Here is a 23,888-nt window from a genome sequence, read left to right on the forward strand (position 1 = left end):
TCCCTCCATAAAATAAATTCTTGGGCCAGCAGGTGGCATGGAGGGTAAGGTGTTGGATCCCACATGACCTACTGTACGATTCAAGTCCTGGACCCAGCAGCTTGAAAATCATGCCAGGCACATGTGCGTGCAATCTCAAAATCCCAAGGGAAGGCTGGAGGAGAAGGGATTGCAGCATGGCCATTCCTCTTAGGGGGTGTTTTCTCACTCTGACTCTTCAGAGAGCGCACATGCCCTATGGCAAATAAAAACTCAAAAAAAAAAAAAAATCAAGGTCACATTGATAGCTATATTTGTGAAAGCTAATTTTATGCCTGTACTAACTTTCATAATTATAGGCATTGGAATAATCAAGTGTCATGCTTTAGGGCATGATCACTTATGTAGGGAACAAGAAGTCATTTCTTTTTTCATGCGTGCTCACACATAGTGCTTTTACACAGTCATGAATTCTAGTGTGATACTGTTAAGGGCTTTTAAGTGCAAGCCCCCAGATTCAAAGAACCAACAGACTTACTGGTGATGGCAATTCTTTTACATCCTGATCTGCTCATATCTGTCACTTAAGAGGAGTTCTAGGGACCTGCAAGTGGCGTGGTGGTTAAAAGTGCTGGACTCCCACATGGCCAAACACGGTTCAAGTCTCGGACCTGGGGGGGTGATTTCTCACTTCCTCTCTTTATTTCTCTTTGTTCAAACTGGAAAATAATAATGATAATAGTAATAAATAAATAAAATATATTTTTAAAAATTTTTTGGAGAGGTTTTTGCTATAGGGTGCGTGCTCTTGCCAGACAGACAGAGACAGAAAGCGAGAAATCACCCCCCCGGGGGGATGGCCACGCCGCAATCCCTTCTCCTCCATTCTCCTCTCGGGATCCTGGGCACACATGCACACGTGCCCGGCATGAGTTTAAACCACTGCGTCTGGGACTCAAACCGTGGTTGACTACGTGGGAGTCCAGCAACATAGCCATTACGCTAACTGCTGGTCCCAAATAATTTTTTTAAAAAAAGGAGTTCTAAGGAACACATGGCGTATTGCCTACACATTACCACAAGACAGATTTTTGGATACAGCTGTTGATGAATGTACTAGAAAATTACAGCTACATCCTCATACCCCTCCTATCTGAGTCTGTCTTTGGGGAGAATGTGAGTTAAATCTTTTTGAGGGTTTATTTTTGTAAGGTTTTTTGCCATAGTGTGCATGCACTCACCTGAGAGGAGACAGAGAAAGTGAGAAATCACTTCCCAGAGGGGAATGGCCACACCACAATCTTGTCCATTCTCCTCCTGGATGTTGGGATGTTGGACACGCACACATGTGCTCAGGGTGATTTTGTTTTTATGGTTTTTTTTCGGAGGCCAGCTACACGATTTGAGTCCTGAACCAGAGGCTTTTGAAAATCACATGAGTGTGTGTGCACATACCCTAAATCCCAAGATTGGAGAAGGGATTGCAGCATGCCCATCCTTCCTGGGAGTGACTTATCACTCTTTCTCTGGTGACCACATGTGCCCAATAGCATAAAAACAAAATTTTTTGGATCACAATCTATAAATGTAAATACTTAAAAACTTTTATTACTAGAGGGTGTGTGCACTCTCCAGCGAGAGAGAGAAAGGGAGAGAAAGCATCTCTCAGTGGGGTATTATTATTCCAGTCTTCCATACATTTCTCTTTCCTGTTGGGACCTTGGGCACACACGTACATGCATCCATGTGCATGAAACTGGGACTCAAAACGATGATTGGTCATATGAGATTTGGCTCCCTTAACCACTAGGCTGTGGGGTTGGCCCATAAATAAAATTTACATTAACAATTAATATATGTATGTATTCATCTCACACATAATTGAAACAAAATTCATGAAGTATTCTTTATTTAATTTTATTTATTCACTCATTTTTTTGTCACTCATTTATTTTAATTTGACCAAAGAGACACAGAAAGAGAGAGGGAAAGCAAAAAAGTAAGCCACCAAGTCCTGGACTCGAACTGTGATGGGCCATGTGGGAGTGTCCAGTGCCTTGACCACCACGCCACCCGCTGGTCCCCCATGAAGTATTAAAGGCAGTGGATACACTCCCCCATGTCCTGTCCTCTTTAGAGAAGAGTGTGTGGATGTGGTTCCAAGCTGTTGGCAGTGTTGGCAGTGCGGCTTTCTACAGGCTGTGTACAAAAGCTCTTTGCTGGCTCTTGAGACCCAAGTAGAAAACCTGGCCTGCTGTCATTCTGCTCTGTCCACACGCAACACCAGCATCAAGTGACCCATGCAGGAAGATCCTATGTCCTATCTATAGTGCATATTCGAATGCCTTTTTTTTTTTTTTTTGAGAGGTTTTTGCTATAGGGTGCGCGTGTTCGCCAGACAGAGACAGACAGACAGACTGAAAGTGAGAAATCACCCCCCGGGGGGATGGCCACACCACAATCCCTTCTCCATTCTCCTCTCGGGATCTTGGGCACGCACACACACGCACCCGGTGTGAGTTTTAAGCCACCAGGTCCGGGATGCAAACCGTGGTCGACTACATGGGAGTCCAGCGACATAGCCATTACGCTAACTGCTGGTCCCTGAATCCTTTTTTTTTTGGAGAGGTTTGTTTTGTGCATCTGTCACATGATCACTAGGATGTTATGAGGTGGCCGTGGTGTCACTGAACTTCTCCAGAGAGTTCTGTGGACTGGATGTTCTGGCTGGGTGCCTCTTTGGAGGCAGTCCTGTGTCAACTGCAGTTAGACTGTTCTGCCCTTAGGTACCACCTTGGACCCTAAAAAGTGTCTTGCGGTTCTATCTGATGACACTGTGCCAACTCTCAGCCTTCTCATTTTCAGACTTTGGGGTCTCACTTGTCTTCTGTTAAAGGATCCAGATATAGGGACCAGCAGTTGGTGTAATGGCTATGTCGCTGTTTTCCCATGTAGTCGACTGTGTGAGTTAAACTCACACTGGGTGCACGTGTGTGTGTGTGCCCAAGATCCCAAGAGGAGAATGGAGGAGAAGGGGTTGCGGCGTGGCCATCCCCCACACCGGGAGGTGATTTCTTGCTTTCTGTCTCTGTCTTTCTGGCGAACACCTATAGCAAAAACCGATCCCCCCAAAAAAGGATCCAAATATGCACTGTAGATACACTTTGTCTATTGGCATGTCTACCACAGAGGCCCAGTGTGACGACAAGCTGATTTCACTGCCAGTGACTAATGAACTCTGTCTTTACTCATACACTGAGCCGCTGGGCTGCCACCCTCCACCCACATCCTGCCTGTGTGCAGAACCTCCTAAAGAAAGTGCGGGTGCCTGGGCCCCATCCCAGACCTACCTACCCAGAGGGACCTTCAAGAGGTGAGGTGTGGGCCGTGGGAAGAGTCCCAGGCAAACGTGCATCAGGGAGACAGCTCCACTGGGCATGAGAGACTCGGGCCGTGGCCTTGGGTCCGCCCCTCTGCAAGAGTCTCCAGGGCAGCCTTGGAGTGGCCTTGGTTCTGGTTGTAGCATGTTGCCACCCCAGATGACTGCTGTGGCTCCATGTGACCCAGATTCCAGCGATGCATTGCTTGTATCAGCTGGTTTCATTTCTCAAAATCACTCCTGGGGGTGAGTCCCCAGGACATAAAGGCATTTTGTGATCATACCTCTTCCTCTTGGAATAGGTATAACTAGGGTATGTTGGAATCTTTCCCAATGTGAAACTTCTTGTTAACTGCCATAGAACACGTAAGCCACAGCGTGTAGATGTGTCTTTTCGCACACTGAACACTTTTTTTTTTTTTAATGGAGAGGATTTTGCTATAGGGCACGTGCACTCGCCAGAAAGAGAGACAGAGAGACAGAAAGCGAGAAAACACCCTGCCAGGTGTGGAAGGCCACGCCGCAATCCATTCTCCTCCATTCTCCTCTCAGGATCTTGGGCACGCACGCACACGTGCCCGGTGTGAGTTTAAGTCACCAGGTCCAGGACTTGAACTGCAGTTGACTACATGGGAGTCCAGCGACATAGCCATTATGCCAACTGCTGGTCCCACACAAAACACATTCTTAAAGTCTTAAGAAAAGCAAGTAATTGGTCACCATATTAGGTTATTGTTGTTTATAAATTTGTCTTAGACATTCTACTGCTTATTTATGTGAGAAAAATGTGCTGAACCCATGAAGTCACTTAGTTTAAAAACTCCGTGGGCCAGCTGGTGATACGTGGTTAAAGCAGTTGGATCCCACATAGCCACCTTCACGGTGAGTCCTGGACCCTGTGGCTTGATAAACATGTTAGGCGTGTGTCCATACATGCCCAAGCTCTTGAGGGAGAAATAGAGGAGGAATTGGGGCATGACCATCCCCCATCGGGGGTGCTTTCTCACTTTCTGTGTCTTTCTCTGTTTCTCTCTCTCCAAAGAGTGTGTTCACTTTCTGGCAAATTTAAAAATAAATGAATAGGGGCCAGCAGATGGCATAATGGTTATGTTGGTGGACTTTCACATGGTGGACTACAATTGGAGTCCTGGACTCAGTAGCTTGAAAATCACTCTGGGCGCAGGACCAGCAGTTAGCGTAATGGCTATGTCGCTGGACTCCCATGTAGTCGACCACGGTTCGAGTCCCGGACCCAGTGGCTTAAAACTCATGCCGGGCACATGTCCGTGCATGCCCAAGATCCCAAGAGGTAAATGGAGGAGAGAAGGGATTGCGGCATGGCCATCCTTCTTGGGGGGTGATTTCTTGCTTTCTGTCTCTCTCTCTGTCTGGTGAGCACATGCACCCTATGGCAAAAACCTCTCAAAAAAAAAAAAAGAATAAAAAAGGAAAAAAAAAAAAGAAAAAGAAAATCACTCTGGGCGCATGTGCGGTGTGTGCCCAAGATCCTGGGAAGAGAATGGAGAAGGGATTGTGGGCGTGACCATCTCCCCGGGGAGTGATTTCTCACTCTCGCTTTCTCTGTCCCCTCTCCCCCAGTGCACATGCCCTAATGCAAAAACCTCATAAAAGTAAATAAATAAATAAGTAGAACTGGATTCATTTTTCAATGGACACATTGTGTTAATGTTGAACTATGTACATGGATTGTATATTATGTGATAATTTTTTTAAAGGTTTTTGCCATAGGGCCTGTGTGTTCACCTGAGAGGAGACATAGGGAGGTTAAGTGAGAAATCCTCCCCAGGGGAATGGTCATGTTGCAATCCCTTCTCCTTCATCCTCCTCCTGGGAGTTTCGGTGCACACACACACACACACACACACACATCCCCACTGTGATTTTCAAACCACCGGGTCTGGGACTTGAATCGTGGTCAGCCATGTGGGAGTCCAGTGCCTTAACCACCACTCTATCTGCTGGCTCCAAGGTGGTACCATGTAGTGATTTTTGCTTGGATAATAAAATTTAGGTTTAGCATAATTTTTAAAATTAATGTTCAGGAAAAAAGTCCTCCTGGTTGGTCTTCCCCAGCCGACATTTGTTAGTTTTAGGCAGGAGTTCCCTTGGTGGAGTATCAGCTCGTACAGTAGAGAGAGCCCTACAGTGAAGCAGTTCTGCATGTGGTCTTTGTTCTGCCCTGGTCCTGACGTTGTCATGTGGTCTTTGTTCTGCCCTGGTCCTGACGTTGCCCACTGAGTGTGTGACCCTGGAAAGAGATCTAACACTCCATCCCCAGTTCTCTCATTTGCAAAATGGGCTTAGCAACAGAACCCACCTCAGCAGGTCCTTGGAAGTATTAATATAACAGGGTTAAAAGCACTTAGCTCCTATTTGTTGCTAAAGATCAAACCGAAGTCTCCTAACAGCCCTGTCAGAGGTTAATTCTGTTTAACTACTGATTACAACTGTGATTTGATTAGATTCAAAGATCAGTAGTATCAAATCAACCTCCCCAATCCCCCTCACCATAATATTTAGCAAATACGTGTAATAGTTGCCTGAATAATATTTTTTTAAAGAATGATTTTATTTAACTACTTATTTATTTTTACATTTGGCCAGAGTGAGAGAGAGAGAGAGAGAGAGAAAGTGAGAAAGCAAGCCACCAGGTCCAGGACTCGAACTGTGGCTGGCCATGTGGGAGTCCAGCGCCCTTAACCACAACACCTGCCGGCCCCATATTTTTGCATGTATGCTATTGCAGTTCATCCCCCAAACCCACTGCAAAGCATAGCTTTTGCACGTATGCTAATCCAAACTCTGGTCTTCTTTCCAGAATATTTCATCCAGAGGGTGGACACCGTGGGTGACTCCCAAATAGCCACCTGCCTCCTGTTGGATCGTGTCAGCCTTGGTGGCCCCCCTTTCCAGTGAGTAGGCTCAGGAGTGGACAGGTTGAAGTGTGGGCCTGGATTGATACAAAGGGCCTGCTGGGCATGTCTAAGACAAAACTAGCTATAGGAAGCCCAACTCTTCTTCCTTAGTGACTGTGAACAGTACAGTCAGCAATCAGCCGCTTGGGAGCCAACCCTGGGATCAAGCTGACCCTGGGGACACAGGTCAGAAAAACCCAGAGAAGCTGGTTCTTGGGGATATACAATCTCACCCTGAGCCCACCCTACTTTTGGACTTCCTCTTGTTGAGCTAATAATATTCTGTTTGTTTAAGACAGTTTGAGGTTGGTTTCCTTTAACTTGTTGCTGCAAACAGACATCTTGGTGTGGACACATCTGTCCTCTCTGACATTGAATGCGTGAAAGTAGAGAAACTTCCGTGATCTTAGAAGCCACAAAACACAGACTGAATCAATAACAGAATATTCAGAATATTCAGAATAGCATACATGCACGAGGTCAGCTGTCCTGCTGCAGAAAGAAATTTGGGTTCCAAGCTTGGTCCTCTCCCACTCAACTTAGGTGGCCTCAACCCCATTTAGGGCTCCTGTGTCCTGTGATGACATTTGCACTGTCAATCAAATGAAAGGCTGGACTAAGTGAAGAAAGGACTCTTTTTTTTTTTTTTTTTTTGAGAGGTTTTGCTATAGGGCGCATGTGCTCCCCTGACAGACAGAGAGACAGAAAGTGAGAAATCACCCCCCAGGGGGGATGGCCACACCACAATCCTTCTCCTCCATTCTCCTCTTGGGATCTTGGGCACGCACGCACACGCGCCCAGCGTGAGTTTAAGACACTGGGTCCAGGACTCAAACCACGGTTGACTATGTGGGAGTCCAGCACCAGCCATTACGCCATCTGCTGGTCCAAGAAAGGACTCTTGAGCTCCCCAGAGAGACAGAAAGTGAGAAATCAGCCCCTGGGGGAATGGCCATGCTGCAATCCCTTCTCCTCCATTCTCCTCTCAGGATTTTAGGCACACCTGCCCAGCGTGAGTTTTAAGCCACCGAGTCTGGGGCCCTAACCTCATTGATTGTGTGGGAGTCCAGCAACCTAATGTTATGCCATCTGCTGGTCCCTGAAAAAAAGACTCTTAACCACTGGTTGGCACCTTTAGGCTGTCGCAGTAGGACTTCCAAGGCCCTTACTGGCCCTTACCTGGTGCATGCCGAGACCAGAGCGAGCGTCAGCCCCTCACTCCTCACCTTACCCAGGGCCAGGCTGTAGTCAGGGCAGAAAGAGCCCGTTAGATAGCATATCAGCCTGACCAGGAAAACTCCACATACTTCTGATGTGTAGAACTCCTCAGACCCGGAAACTCTGTGTCAGTCGGCCCAGCTCTACAGCCGTCCCTTAGTACTTGCAGGGATGGGTTCCAGGACATCCCTGTGGATACCCAAATCCACGGAAGCCCGGCGCCTGATTTACATGCATGGGGACTTCAAAAAGCTTATGGAGAAATGGAATTAAAAAGTACAAAACTTTTTGGGACCAGCATAATGGTTACATCACTGGACTCTCCCACATGGCTGACTGCAGTTTGAGTCCCGGGCCTGGTGGCTTGAAAGTCATACTGGGCATGTGTGCACATGTGCCAAAATCTTAAGAGGAAAGTGGAGAAGGGCCAGGCCCTGGGGAATGATTTCTTGCTTTTTGTCTCTGGTGAGTTCATGAGCCCTATAGTAAAAAACAAACAAACAAAAAACTCTCTTAAAAAAATAAAGTCTGGGGACCAGCAGTTGGCGTAATGACTATGTTGACTGCGGTTCGACCTGGTGGCTTAAAACTCACGCTGGGCGCGTGTGCGTGCGTGCCCAAGATCCCAAGAGGAGAATGGAAGAAAAGAGATTGTGGCATGGCCATCCCCCCTGGAGGTGATTTCTCGTTTTCTGTCTCTGTCTCTTAGTGTAGAGCGCACACGCCCTATAGCAAAAAAAAAAAAAAAAAAAAAACAACAAAAAAAAACAAAAAAAAAAGCAAAACAAAAAAAGATAAAGTACAACATTATGAAATCTCTGCATATTTTTTCATAATACTCATTTTCCACGAACTTTTTAAGGCCCACTTTTATAACCTCTACATACTCTCTGGTATACTTCATACCATCTCTAGATTATTTATAATACTTTATAGTACCTAATACAATGTAATTGCTATGTAGACAGTTATTATACTGTATTATTTAGGGAATAATGACAAGAAAAAGACGTCTATGCATATTTAACATAGATACAACTAATTCCTTTTTTCTCAAATATTTTTGACCCATGGTTGAATCCATGAATTTGAAACCTGTGGACATGGAGGGCCAACGGTTTCTGGTACATTTTGTATTAGTAGAATTTGGAGCCAGTAGATGGTGTAGTGGTTAAGGCATTGGACTGCCACATGGCTGACTCCAGTTCAAGTCCCAGACCTGGCGGCTTGGAACTTATACCTGGTGTGTGTGCGTGCGTGCCCAAAATCCCAGGAGGAGAATGGAGGAGAAGGGATTGCGGCATCGCCATCCCTCCTGGAGGATCCCTCACTTTCTCTCTCTGGTGAGCACACACACCCTATGACAAAAAGCTAAAAAAAAAAAGAATGGAACAAAAGAATCCATCCTACTTCCTCAGACCAACCCAAACTGGAGAAGCAAATTCACTCTGCAGAAACAAACAAGAAGCCACTATGTTTTTTGTTTGTTTGAGAGATTTTTGCTAAAGGGCACATGCGCTTGCCAGAGAGACGGAGAGACAGAAAGCGAGAAATCACCCCCCAGGGGGGATGGCCATGCCACAATCCCTTCTCCATTCTCCTCTTGGGATCTTGGGCACGCCCGCACACGTGCCCGGCATGAGTTTAAGCCACTGGGTCTGGGACTCAAACCGCGGTTGACTATGTGGGAGTCCAGCGACGTAGCCATTATGCCAACTGCTGGTCCCGCCACCATGGTTTTTAACACACTGTTTCTAAGCAGCAGGCAGAGGCTAACCTGGCAAAAGATCCATTTTCCTGAGAGGTCACTGAAACAAAGAGGAGGCGAGGGGCGATCCAGGGACCAAGGAGCTCAGCCTTCCGTGTCCCCGGTTGCTCTTCCTCGCAATTTCGCAGCAGAGGAGGGTCTGTGCTTCGCAGGGGTGAGTGGCCCGTGACTGCATTTCCACTTCGTATGCTAACTGTCTGGCCGTTCACATCGGGCCATAGGTTTCAGAGCACTGACGCAAATGTCCTATCTGTGCCTTTCTTCCTCAGCCCCTGGGAGAGGCTGGAATGATCTCCAAATGACACCAAGGCTCAGAGCTACTCACGTGAGTGACTTGCTCAGGGTTCGAGCTTTCCAGTTTCTGCGCCACAGCGTGGCACGATACTGCTTCTTCCTGACAAGCAGCCTTTGTCAGGGGTGCACAGTGGCCCGACTGTTCTGGCCCGAGGGCAAAGTAGACACCGAAGCCTGGGGCACCAGGCAGCATGGCCAAGCCATGACAGGTGGTCACCTTCTCAGCACCCGGCCCAGTGGGAAGGAGCATCCTCGGACCAGACAGCATGGCTTCCTTGCATCGCTCTGGGCAGGCCTCGGGGCAGACGAGCATGTGGAATGAACCGGGCAAAGGGTAGGAGGCTTCACAAAGGCAGGTGAAATTGGCCTCAGCAGAGGACACAAAGAACCAAGGGAGGGAAAGGAACTGGAGGTCTGGACACAACAGGCGCTTCCTTGTACGGAGGAGCTGAGCGACCCCTGCTGGTTCCTTTTATAAAACCCTTCCATATGTTTACCTATAACCCGCTCTTGCTGTGAAATAAAAGCCCTGTTTCTTCTTTACAGAATGTCAGAAATAGGATAAAGTAGGACCAGCAGATGGTGTGGCAGTTACGGTCGCTGGACTTTCACATGGCCAACCACAGTTCGAGTCCCGGACCTGGTGGCTTCAAAATCACGTCGGGCATGTGCACATGAGTGTCCAAGATCCCGGGAGGAGAAGGCAGGAGAAAGGTTTGTGGCGTGGCCACCTCCCACCGGGGGGGTGCTCTCTTACTTTGCCTTTCATTGTGTCTGTCTGTCTCTCTAGTGAGCGCACACACCCTACGGCCAAAACAAAACAAAACACTCTGAAAAAAAAAGGAATAGGAAAAAGTAAAAGAGGCTTTCGATGAGCTCCAGGTACACAATTCTTGGTGGAACTCAGAAGCTGACAGCAGGCACGAGGTAGGTGGGATGAGCTCCCACTGCCTTCTCCTAGAGCCTTGCCCTGCTTTTGAAAACGCTCAGTGAGTCTAGGGAGCCCACTGGAAATGTCTGATAACGAAAATGATGCCATTGGAATTGAGCCCTCCAAAATGAACAAAAAGACCTTCTTGATCACTTAGTTTGAATCCCTAATTATATGTTTAATCCAAATATGTTAAAAGAAGGTAAATTAGAAAAAAAAAAAATCTCCTCCCCAAATCCTAACTGCGAGTAACTCCAGATGGTGCTGCCTTTTTTTTTTGGGAGAGGTTTTTGCTATAGGGCACGTGTTCTCTCCAGAAAGACAGAGACAGAGAGACAGAAAGTGAGAAATCACCCCCCAGAGGGGATAGCCACGCCGCAATCTCTTCTCCTCCATTCTCCTCTCGGGATCTTGGGCACACACACATACACGCCTGGTGTGAGTTGAAGCCACCGGGGCCGGGACTCAAACTGTGGTCGACTACCTGGGAGTCCAGCGACAGAGCCATTACACTAACTGCTGGTCCTGAGATGGTGCTTTTTATAAAAGGTTTGTCAGCAAATGCTGTTTTTAGGGACAGGGTAGCAGGAGAATGGGGACAGGCTAATCAGGAAATGACAGGATTGTTTTTTATTGCAATGACAGTGACAAGGAGTCCCACCCCACCTACCCCCAGCTTTATGGAAAGACTTCCAACATCACGAGCAGCGGTCATCCGCAGGAGGTGACCTCACCCAGGTGCCCAGAGATACTGTGCTCCCTGCCTATATCCAGAGCCGTCTGCCGAGACAAGTCCACCTGCTTGTCTCTTGTTCTCTCTCAGAAAAATATAAAGGCGTTGGTAACATAGCCCAGGGTGACCGTGTGTCTAACATGAGGACAAGTTCCCATAAGCATACGGTGTCAGCTCGAGTGGGGTCAACACAGGAAGGCACACAAAAATAAATAAAAGCAGAGCCCCGGCTCCAGAGGGGCTGCGGTGGCCTCCCGGGATCGGGTCTGCCAGCAGTTGCGTTTTCCAGCATGGGTGTCGTGTTGAGGATGACCAGGGGGCGAGGCAGCTCCTCCTGGAGTAGGTCACGTCAGCAGGCAGGTCACTTGATCCACTGGAGAGCGTCCTCCCCTTCCCAGGCAGGGAGCACGGCCCCTCCATTGTCCTCACGCTGGAAAGCCACGGCCAGGTCTGCCCAGCAGATGTCTACACCCTCGTTAGGGGACCGGGCAGACGGGGCTGCAGGACTCCGCGGTTACCGCCGATCACTCGGGAAGCATTCTACTGGAGGTTGCAGTCAGGAACTGATAAAGTGCTTTTGATGAGAGGAGCTGGTACTTCCTGGCTGTTGCTCATTGCACCCGAGGCGCCCAGGTCGTCAGGAAACGTGATCACACTTACCGTGAGTCAAAACCAGGGAAGCTTGTTCTACTAAAAAGCCTGCATTTCTACGTGTCCTTTTCTATGGATTTCCCCATCTTCGTGTTAGGAAATTCGCTCGCTGGGTAAGGAAAGTTTAGGACGGGTGGAAACACAGAGACAGAAAGGGGAGGACCATAAATATTCTGTCAGGGTTCCACTTGTGAAGGCGCTGGGGAGTGGGGGTTTCAGCACAGAAGGCCGAGCCCCACGCTGAATCCAGAGGTGTGTCCGGACGAGCTGAGGCGTGGATGAGCTTTGAAAGGATTCACGTATTGACCTAAGAGTTTATTCCGAGTCCACATGCTTGATAACTGCTATAACACGCTTGCATCTTCCATGGCCTCAATCCACCTGTAAAAATAGAGAGGACTGGGGTCATGGCTCTGCTTCTATTTATATGTGTTTATTAAACATGTTTTCCAGGGACCAGCAGTTGGCGTGGTGGTTAAGGCACTGGACACTCCCACATGGGAAACCACGGTTCAAGTCCCGGACCTGGTGGCTTGTTTTCTCACTCTCTCTTTCTGGTCAAATTAAAATAAATGAGGGAACCAGCAGTTAGCGTAATGGCTATGTCGCTGGACTCCCATGTAGTCGACCGCAGTTCGAGTCCTGGACCTGGTGGCTTAAACTCACGCCGGGCGCGTGTGCGTGCGTGCCCAAGATCCCAAGAGGAGAATGGAGGAGAAGGGATTGTGGCGTGGCCATCCCTCCTGGGGGGTGATTTCTCGCTTTCTGTCTCTCTGTCTCTCTCTGTCTTTCTGGTGAGCGCATGCGCCCTATATCAAAGGAAAAAAACCTCTCCCAGAAAAAGAAAAGGAATGAATAAATTTTAAAAGTTTTCCACATTTGCCGAAAAGCCTGGCACACAGTGAAAAGGTTTACCAAATTCGTGCGTGCCCGCGCAAACGAAGCAGATTCTAAGAATTCTTCGTTACAGAACAGGGAGTTCTGCAGTTCTGCTACGGCCGAGAAGGCCAGATGGGATAGGATGGCCGAAACAGAACGGAAGCCAAAGCCCCGGGTCACAACTCGTTTCCTTCTGAGAGGTGAGGACATACAGGACCAGCTGTTTCAGTACCTCTGAGCCGCACTGGGATCCTCTGCTTTGAAGCTATAAAACAGGGTTTTCTTGTGGTAAAGGTGAAAAGTAGGTCCTACTTCGCTGCTGCCCTCTCCCTTCTCTGGGGCAATGGTGAAACCTAGCAGAGGCATACTCTCCATGGCCACCTTGTCCTGCAGAGGGCAGAGAAGAACCGATGTCACACAGCGCGCCGCGCACAGCCAAAGCGCTCAGCACTCGCCGTCCGCTCCCATCCAAGACGCAGGAAGAGCGCCCCCGTGTGGACGTGCTAACCACCCGCCACCCCTCCACCCGAGCCCTGAAGGAGGGAAAACCACTGTGACAGCCTGTTAGAGGCCAGGCATTTTCTCTTTCATTGTCTGTTGTAGTTTAATCTTCATCACGCTCAGAGAAGGTGTCACTCCCATTCTAAGAAGAAAAGGAGGCTGAGAGATGGTCACTCCCCAAGATGACACAGCCGGTGAGGTGCAGAGCCAGAGTACAGACTCATAACCACCTTCCAACTCCATGTTCTTTCCACGGACTTGATCAGTCAGTGACTCAGCGCTCCAGGGCTACTGGTAACATGTTCATACTCATTCCTTCAAACCCTCATGGACAGGGACCAGCAGTTAGCGTCATGGCTATGTCGCTGGACTCCCATGTGGTCGACCCCTGTTCGAGTCTCGGACCTGGCAGCTTCAACTCATGCTGGGCGCGTGTGCGTGCGTGCCCAAGATCCCAAGAGGAGAATGGAGGAGAAGGGATTGCGGCGTGACCATCCCCTCAGGGGTGGGGTGATTTCTCGCTTTCCGTCTCTCTGTCTCTGTCTGTCTTTCTGGTGAGTGCACGCGCCATGTAGCAAAACCCTCATACGCAGAAAAAAAAAAAAGAAAAAAGAAAAAAAAAACCTCATACGCAGTACTCAATAATGGGTACTTGGCTGTACGTGCTATTGATGAGCTGTTCCTCTCACTGCTGACTGCCTACACAGGGCTCCCCCGAGCCTGCCCTCACAGGCTCCCTGCGCGTGCCCTGTGCAAGGACTGCAGAAGGGCGTATGTCATTGCAGTCTCTTCCGCCAAGATGGAACGCCCACCTGTGAGCCCTTCTGTAGGGCAGGCTGTGGGGGACAGGTAGGCCATCGAGAAGGCCTTGGCTCACAGTGTCCAGGTCACTCAGGGCACCTGTGCATCCCACCTGCCGGCCTCCCTGCAGCCTCTGTGATCCCTGAGGACAGGCACAGCCGCAGGTCCTCCGAGAGGGGAGCTGTGTGTCCTGGCAACACGGGCCTTTGCGCATGCCAGCCACACATCTCCACCCACTGCTGCAGCTGCTGAGAATGCATTTAAGGGGGCCAGCAGGTGGCGTGGTGGTTAAGGTGCCAGACTCCCATATGGCTGCTCACGGTTCAAGTCCTGGACTCGGCAGCTTGAGAATCACGCTGGGTACATGTGTGTGCATGCCCAAATCCCAAGAAGAGAATGGAGGAGAAGGGATTGTGGCATGGCCATCCCCCCGGGGGTGATTTCTCACTTTCCCACTTTCTCTCTCTCTGTCTCCAGCCAGTGCACGTACCCTATGGCAAAAAAAAAAAAAAAAAAAAAAGAGAGAGAGAGAGAGAGAGAAAGAAAAAAAAGAGAAAAAAAACACATGCATCTATTTAAAAAAGAATGCATTGAAGTTTTCAAAGAGAATTAGCCTGTAGAAGTCAGCAGATGGTGGAGCCTGGAAACGGAAATCTTTCACTTTTGCCCACAGGGTCAGCCCAGGTCAGAGCCACACCGCCCCTCTGAAAACCCAGCCCCACGAAGTCTACTCCCCAGGAAGGCTGGTTTCTGAGGTTCTCACCCAGATTTTAGGAGATGTAAGTAAGGCGTTCTATAAAAACAGACACTTCAGTTCTGTTTGCACTTTGACTAGTTAACGGTTTCCCTCCTCCCCCAGCCACCACCACCAGGCTGCCGAATTTGGGACAGGAGAAGGCTTTGCGCCGTGGCGTGCCTGGCTCGTCCTAGGCGCTGGGCCTGGGGTGGGTACACACCGCATGGGCCCACCTGCCACATGCGGTACCGTCTCATCCTCCACCAAGAAACCGCAGACCCTTCGATCTGGAAGTGCCGCGTGATTTTGCATCCACAGCGCCACTGGCCAACTGGCAGTGCCCGGTCAAGATGTGACTGCCAGGAGAACCGGTCCAGCTTCCAGGACCCACGTCCCGCAGGTGGAGGGACAGGTTCAGACCCAGGCGGGCTTCGGAGGCACAGCGTACTGAACCCGAGGGCTTCACGGGGGAGGGGGTGACGGCGCGAACGCCACTACCTCGCTGGCCGCGTAGGTGTAGAGCACTTTGCCTTTGATGACAAACCAGAGCTTCTTCCAGGGCCGCTTCCCCTTCTTACACCGGCTGAGATGGCCACTGATGGTGCAGCCCTCTCCGGAGGCGGCCACCTGGCAGGAGCAAAGACAGCGGTCAGGGCACCGGGGGCTCGACACAGCCCGAACACAGCCAGGGTGACTCGGTAACCCGGCTGGCAGGCACCCGATCCCTCTAGGACTGACGTCAGCAAAAGGGCCCTTCCTGGTTTGAAGAACAAGACGTACTGAACACACTGGGGGACTTGTAGTCAGAAACCATGTTCCGGGGTGCCAGTGCATGGAGTAGTGGTTACACTGTTGGACTCCCACATAGCCCATCATGGTTCAAGTCCTGGACCCGGAGGCTTGAAACTCACGCGGGCAGGTATGAGAGTATGCCCCAAATCCTGAGAGGAGAACTGAGGAGAAGGGATTGTGGCATGGCCATCTCCTCTGGGGGATGATTTCTCGCTTTCTCTCTGTCTCTCAGACAAGCACATGTGCCCTATGGCAAAAATCTCTCTAAACAAACAAAAACCAAAAACCAAAATGCCTTCTGCAGTGCTGCCTGGGATTCTTAGTTCCCACTCGCCAACCTCTGGCCCTCACTGCAAACTCAGAAGGATCTTCCTGGTACCAGCAGATGGCGTAGTGGTTACGTTGTTGATTCCCATATGGCCGACCACAATTTGAGTCCCGAACCAGCAACTCGAGAGTCACACCTGGTGCACGTGCGTGTGCGTGCATGCCTAAGATCCCAGGAAGGGAGTGGAGAAGGGCTTGTGGTGTGGCCATGCCTTCCCCGGGGGGCCATTTCTCACTTTCCCTCTCACTGTCTCTGTCTCTCTCCCTGGTGAGTGTTTGTGCTCTAAGGCAAAAACCTCTTAGAAAAAAAAAAAAAAAAAGATCTTCCTGCTAAAACGAATTGTGCACGTTTTAGTCCATCTCCTTCTTACATCTGAGGAAGAAGCCTTGCCCTACTGATCTGAAAGGGCTCCTGACCTGCCGGTGAGGTCGGTGCGGCATTATCTTTTGTTGTGTTGATAATGGCGAGGGTGCTGGTCACAGTGAAAGCGGTATTCTAGCACACAGGCTTCATGTGCAGGGCAAGAACACAGGCTGGGGCCAGCAGGTGGCGTAGTGGCTAAGGTGATAAGACTCCCCACTTGGCTGACTGCTGTTCGAAGCTCCAGACCTGGCGGTTTTAATATCACGCCAGGCATGTGTGTGGGCATGCCAAAAATCCCAGAAGGAGAATGGAGGAGAAGGGACCGTGGCATGGCCATCCCTCCTGGGGAGTGATTTCTCACTTTCCTCTCACTGTCTCACTTTCTCTTCAGTGAGTGCACATGCACTATGGCAAAAACAAAAACAAAACAAAAAACCCTCAAAACAAAACATAAAGTAAACCCCAGAAACACGGGCCTGGAGTAACACCAATCGGGGTTCCAATCCAGGCTCTGCCTGTGACCAGATGGGCCATTTTGGCCAACTGACTGACTTTCTTAAGTTTCTGTCTCCATACTAGGAACAGAACGAAGCAACATGACAAGTAGCTGACAGGCACAGGGCCTGACCCCCCAGAAACTAGCCCCGAAACTAATCTATAAATATTAACTTTTTTTTATAGAGTTTTTTTTTTGTTTGTTTTTTTGTTTTGTTTTGTTTTTTTGCTATAGGGCATGTGCACTCACTAGAAAGACAGAGACACAGAAAGCGAGAAGTCACCCCCCAGGGGGGATGGTCACGCCACAATCCCTTCTCCTCCATTCTCTTCTCGGGATCTTGGGCATGCATGCACACGCGTCCAGCGTGAGTTTAAGCCACCGGGTCCGGGTCTCAAACTGCAGTTGACTACATGGGAGTCCAGCAACATAGCCATTACACCAACTGCTGGTCCCTTAACTTTTTTTTTTAAATAGTCAGAGGGTGTGGCAGAGCAAGATGGCAAGGGGCAGGGAGAAGGCACCCCTCAATGAGTGTGGCTGATCACAATCTCTTCTCCTATTTCTCCATCCGCTGGGATTTGGGGCACACATACTTCCAACATACTTTACTTCTAATTTCTTTTCTCTTTTTAAGAAAGATTTTTACTATAGGGTGTGTGCACTCGCCAGAGAGACAGTCTAAGAGCAAGAAATCACCACCCAGGGAGGATGGCCACACCGCAATCCTTTCTCCTGACTTTCAAAGCAAGAATTTAGGCTGGCAGGTGGCGTGGTGATTCAAGGTGCTGGACTCCCACAAGGCAAACCATGGTTCAAGTCCTGGACCTGGTGGTTTGCCTTCTCACTTTCCTTCTCTCCCTGGTCAAATTGGAAAATAATAATAAAGTTAAAATAAACTAATAATAATAACAATAAATAAATAAAGCAAGATGGCGTGGCCAGGTTTAGACACAATTTTGTTTGGCTTTCTCTGTTCTCAGATGGGAAAAATGAGGCTGAGCAATAGTGGGACCTACCGAAGGTCCTCTCTCAACTCAGCTAAGAGAGGGAAAGCTCGGATCTGTTGCATGCACTCGGAGTTCAAGGTCAGAGGAGGGAAAGGAGCCTGCACCCAGCTCAGTACCAGGAAAGGAAGCTGGTCGTCACCTGCCCCGTCACCTGGGGCCTGGGCCGCCTCCTCCCACCTGCCCTGCTGGTGCATCTCCATGAGCCAGGAAGACATGGTGGGCACAGCATGGCAGGGAATACTGACTGTGCACCCTCTCTTTCTGGAGAGGTGTCAGAGCGGTGTCTCTGTAGACGCTCCCACAGAAAGCAAGTCTTACTGCCAGGGCGGAGGGAGACTCGAGGGCACGACTGTCCCGGGCCTCTATGGATCCCACCGCATGCAGTCCTTGCTAGACGATAAAAAGCTCATTATTTTGGCAAAAATCACTTGGCAGGCTGTGGCAGACTCACATGGCACCAGGATCAGGGCGGCCTGCCTCTAGAAGTGGTTCTCAAACTCTGCACCTGAAAACACTCAGGCCTGGGCCGGCAGGTGGCATGGTGGTTAAGGGCATTGGACTCCCACATGATCGACCACGGTTTGAGTCCCAGACCTGGTGGCTTGCTTTCTCACTTTCCCTCTCTCTCTGGTCAAATTAAAATAAATAAATAAATAAAAAATAAATAAGAATTTTTTTTTTTTTTAAGTGCTGGATCCCGCATGGCTAACAGTGCAATTTAAGTCCTGGGCCCAGCAGTTTGAAAAACACGCTGGGTGTATGTGTGTGCATGTTCAAAATCCCAAGAGGAGAGTGGAGGAGAAGAGACTGCACCATGCCATCCCTACTGGGGGGTGCTTTCTCACCTCCCCTCTCCCTCCCTGTGTGTCTTCAGAAGTGCATACATCCCAAAGCAAAAAAGAAAAAGAGCACTCGGGCTCTGAGAGGCATGCTCACACCGCTAACGCATTAGTGGGCAGTCTCCTCTGATTCACGGGGAGTTAATGAAGGGTGGGACAGCTACATCAGAAATGTGCGCTTGATCTGTTTCCGCAAATAGGAAATGATCTCTCGGATAAATCAGGTGGAAAATGTATAGAAGATAATATATTATCTTTTCGATAAAATGAGGATCCTTGAATGTGTGTGTATGTGTGTGCATGTATGTGTGTATATGTATGTGTGTATGTGTGTGTATATATGTGTATGTATGTGTATATGTATGTGTGCATGTATGTATGTGCATGTATGTGTGTATATGTATGTGTGTATGTGTGCGTATATATGTGTGTGCATGTATGTGTACATGTGTGCATGTATGTGTGTATATGTATGTGTGTGCATGTATGTGTGTGCATGTATGTGTGTGCATGTATGTGTGTATATGTATATATTTATTTACATTTATGCATGAAAATTTCTATCAGGTTGTTGGGAAAGTCACGATGTATTTTCTATGTAAAAAAGAGTCACGTGGGGCCGGCAGGTGGCGTGGTGGTTAGGGGCGCTGGACTCCCACAAGGCCGACTGTGGTTTGAGTTCCAGACCTGGCAGCTGGCTTTCTCACTTTCTCTCTTTCTCTTTCTCTCTGTCACTCTAAAATAAGCAAATAAATAAAGTTAAATAAAAATAATAATTTTTAAAAAAAAGAGTCATGACAAGACCAGCAGATGGTGTAATGGTTATGTCGCTGGATTCCCATGTAGTTGGCCAGAGTTCGAGTCCTGGACCTGGTGGCTTATAAAACTCACACCGGGCACATGTGCGTGTATGCCTCAAATCCCGAGAGAATAGAGGAGAAGGGACTACGGCGTGGTCATCCCACTGAAGGCCGATGACTCATTTTCTGTCTCTCTCTCTCGCTGTTTCTCCAAGTGCATGTGCCCTATACCAAAAAAAAGCCATCTCTCTTAAAATAAAGATGCACCGGGACCAGCAGTTGGCGTAATGGCTATGTCGCTGGACTCCCATGTAGTCGACCGCAGTTCAAGTCCCGGACCCGGTGGCTTAAACTCACGCCGGGCGCATGTGTGTGCGTGCCCAAGATCCCGAGAGGAGAATGGAGGGGAAGGGATTGCGGCGTGGCCATCCCCCCTGGGGGGTGATTTCTTGCTTTCTGTCTCTCTGTCTCTCTCTGTGTATCTGGCGAGAACAGGCGCTCTATAGCAAAAACCTCTCCAAATAAATAAATGAATAAATAAATAAAGATGCATCATGACGTCCGTGACAATCCAACAGGAGGGTCCATAAGACACTCGATGATGGCTGCCTCTGGGAAGTGGGATTGAGAGAGGCTGGGGAGAGAGAAAACTCACCTTTTCTCTTAGGTCCTCTTTTTGAACTTTTTTTTAAAACCATGTATGTGTTATTTCCAAGATTTTTTACCGAAGGAGCAAGTGCGTGGACAGCACTGTACCCCTTTAACACGTTCACTCCCTAGCTCTCTCCCAAACCCGGCCGCTGCTGCTTGGTGAGGACTATGAATGGGGAGACCTGGAGACAGGCTCGCCTTTCTCTGGATGGCTTGGACGCTCTCAGGCACACGTCTGTCTGGTTGTGATTACGATTAGAAAATCGAGATAAGACTTTACTAAAAATATTCTTTCTGTCATCAGGGGACATAGTGGTTAAGGTGCTGGACTCCCACATGGCTGACCGCAGTTCGAGTCCTGGACCCGGTGGCTGGAAACTGATGCCAGGTGCATGTGAGTATGTGCGCAAAATCCCAAGAGGAGACTGGAGCAGAAGGTCCATCCCCCCAGGGGTGATTTCTTACTTTCCCTTTCAGTGTCTCTGTCTCTCTCCTCTTTGGCAAGCGCACACACCCTACAGCAAAAACCTTAGGGGGGAAAAAATGAAAATAGACATAAAATCTAGTCCTGTTTGCAGGACGGAATTCTGTTTAGCCAGATCTGAGGCTTCCTGCAGAGTCCCACAGCCCTGGGGCTTGCATCTGAGTCCGCTTGAGACCGCAGGGTGAGGGCAGGAACAGCCAGACATGGCAGAAGGAACCAGGACCCTGGCTCCTCTGTCTGAACAGCCCCAGCCATCTCTAACGGTCCCCGGGGCACCAGGTCTAGGCTGTGGAGCAGGAGGAAAAGGAAAGAGGTAGGGAGAAGATAGAAGATAGAGGATGAGGAGAGAGCTCTCCCCGCACCATCTAAAGCCATTCAGGTCCCCCCATCAGCCACCATGGAAGTGACTTGTCAGTCATGCCCAGGAGAGAAGCTTGTCTTTAAAGGCTGGCAAGGAGGAAAGGCATTTCCCCCCTCCTTTTTTTAGAGAGATGTTTGATATAGGGTGTGTGTACTCCCCAGGGAGACATAGAGACAGAAAGCGAGAAATCACCCCCCAGGGGGGATGGCCACACCGCAATTCCTTCTCCTCCATTCTCCTCTCGGGATCTTGGGCATGCATGCACATGCGCCCGGCGTGAGTTTTTAAGCCACCGGGTCTGGGACTCGAACCGCGGTCGGTCATGTGGAAGTCCAGCGATGCAACCATTATGCCATGTGCCTGCTGAGCCTGACCTCACAGCCGAATGTCTTCTTTAGTCCAGAAGAGACTGGTTCGACTGGGACAGGGGAGGATCTGGCCCCACCCCCCGCAGAGGACGGTGACCCTCCAAGGCAAGACCTCCGCCTCTCCCGACAGCCCCGCCCGCCTTACCTCGGTCAGGGCCGAAGGGACTTTCTTCTGCTTCTTGAAGGTGGAGGGGTGGATGCTGTGGAAGACGGAGGAGAAGGCGCTGCCCGAGAAGCGGGCCGAGGACAGGGGGAAGCTCATGCTCACGGGCCGCTCTGTACCGAGAGAAACCACAGGGCGGGAGGTGAGGGGACAGAGCCGACAGGTGCACAGCTTGGTGTGGCACGCAGAATCCCCGGGGCCTGAGCCCGCCTCATGGGGGGGGCTAAGCGCCGCCAGGACGGCACACACCCTCCTGCTACAAGGGCAGGGGCTCTGGGGCTGCTCCCCGGGGTTCCCGGCCCCGCTTCTCCAGGCCTCCTTGGTGGGGCGCTGGGCCGGGCCCTCTGATGACCACAGGGAGGGCAGAGACAAACACGCTGGTTTTAGGCCTGGGGGGTACTTGCCCGTCTTCCGGCCTGCTCCTGCCTGGGCAAATCTCCTCCAGCCCCCGGTCCCTCCAGGGCCAGCTCTGCACCCCGAGGTTCCTGTAAAGGGCTCTGCCCTTCCTCACCCACACTCCCTCTGTCAGCAGCAGAATCCCGGGTCCCCCAAAGGCCCCCAGGAACCAGGCCTGTGGCACCCTGGCCCAGAGTGGCCTCCGGGGTCAACACCGGCACCCCGGCCAACTCTGCAGTGAACGGGGAAAATGGGGGGACAAGTTAAGGCAGGGGATGGCCAGAATGCGGGGCTCCCTGGAGGGGGCAGGACCCCTCAACTCAGCTGGCCGCCGAGCCCTCCTCTGGAAGCACCTGTCCACTTCCCATGCAAACAGTGCCCCGGAGTGAACCCGAACCTCTGCTTCCTCCCAGGCTGCCCTGGTTCTGGGCCTCTGCCCTCCACGGAGTCACTCCCTCCTGGGATAGTGGCCTTCATGCAGGAGTCATGGGTCCCGGAGCAGCCATGGAGCCTGGGGGCAATGGCAGGAGACCACCCGAAGAACCCAGGGGTCCTGAGCTTACCCCGCAGCACTCCCGGGACGGCCCCGCCCCTCTTCTTCAGCTCTGCAAAGCAGCCATCGCACACCTTGGCCATCCGGTCCTTGAGGTACTTCAGGGGGTACTTGTTTCGTGAACAGTTCCGGCACACGATCTGCGGCGGAAGTCGGGGACACCTGAGTGAGTGGTCCTCCCCCTCCAGTTAGGCAGTCCCCGTTCACCATGAATTTCCTGCAGCTGCTTCAGCCGAAAATGTTACATGGAAAATTCCAGAAATAAACAATGCCCACGTGTTGACTAATCCACAGTGTGGTTACTGTCAGGACCGCCCAGGTCTGGTTCTTACTGGGTGCCTCATTTATTTTATTATTATTATTATTATTATTTTGGAGAGGTTTTTGCTATAGGACGCGTGCGCTCGCCAGACAGACAGACAGAGAGACAGAAAGCGAGAAATCACCCCCCAGGGGGTATGGTCACTCCGCAATCCCCTCTCCTCCATTGTCCTCTTGGGATCTTGGGCACACACGCACACGCGCCCGGTGTGAGTTTAAGCCACCGGGTCCAGGACATGAACCGTGGTCGACTACATGGGAGTCCAGTGACATAGCCATTACACTAACTGCTGGTCCTGGTGCCTAATTTATTGATGACACTCGCTCACCGGAAGGCAGGCACAGGGAAATACAGTGTGAGGGTTCAGAGCTAACCATGGCTTCGGGCACCCAGTGGGGGGCTTGGAATGATCCCCTGCAGATGGGGGCTGCTGCGCTAGAGGGGACCAGCATCCTCTTGTGCTCGCCCACCATCCCCCTGCCCCTTCCAGGGAGCCCGGCATTCTGGCTGTCTCCTGCCTTTCCTTATCCCCCCACTTTCCTGATGCACCCATGCCCGCAATCACCACCCCATGCGTGTCCTCCAAGCGTGGTCCCGTGTAGCCCGGTTTTGTCCCACACTGCGGTGGTGAGTGGAACGCCCCGGGCTTTCCAACCCTAGCTTGAGGGTGTCAGTGAGATGGAAAAGAACCACCTCTCCCTCCCGGGCTGGTGTGAACAGCCGGGCTCCAAACCCCTGCAGGACTGCCAGCCACCCCTGAACCCACACCGCGGGGCTCCGCAGACAGCCGGCTCACCTTGCCACAGGCATGACAGTGATGGCGCCGCAGGGCGAGGGAGAAGTCACAGCCGCAGTTCATGCACATCATGACGTGTGCGACGGGCACCAGCGTGGGGGGCCGCTCGCCCAGGCTCACACCCAGCCTCTCCCGCATCTGGAGCAACAAAAGCAGGCGTGCAGGGTGGTCAGAGAGTGGGGAGGGCAGCCGGGTCAGCCCGCCCTTCTCCACGAGGGGCGAGAGGCGCGTGGGAGGGCGGAGCGGACTGAGCCAACTCTCCGTGTCCTGCGGGAGGTGGAGCCGGGGTGGGAGGCCGCCAGACTGGGAGGTGACAGTTGGCGTCTGTTCCAGGGCCGCACAGAGGCTGTCCCGCAGGTG

The 23,888-nt window shown here is 50.7% G+C and overlaps 1 protein-coding gene across 1 annotated transcript in view; it reads right to left on the bottom strand.

Moving 5' to 3' along the window:
* Positions 1-11,112: 11,112 nt before the first annotated feature.
* The window catches only part of FGD5 (FYVE, RhoGEF and PH domain containing 5), a 134,864-nt gene continuing 122,088 nt past the window's right edge, over positions 11,113-23,888 (bottom strand). The window contains 6 exon segments of the mRNA XM_006160678.2: positions 11,113-12,270; positions 13,001-13,155; positions 15,305-15,433; positions 21,444-21,574; positions 22,421-22,550; positions 23,529-23,666. Coding sequence (XP_006160740.1) covers positions 12,234-12,270; positions 13,001-13,155; positions 15,305-15,433; positions 21,444-21,574; positions 22,421-22,550; positions 23,529-23,666 — 720 coding nt within the window. The 3' untranslated portion in view covers positions 11,113-12,233.

Source organism: Tupaia chinensis, unplaced genomic scaffold (assembly GCF_000334495.1).
Source record: "Tupaia chinensis unplaced genomic scaffold, TupChi_1.0 Scaffold000704_1, whole genome shotgun sequence".
Lineage (NCBI taxonomy): Eukaryota > Metazoa > Chordata > Mammalia > Scandentia > Tupaiidae > Tupaia > Tupaia belangeri.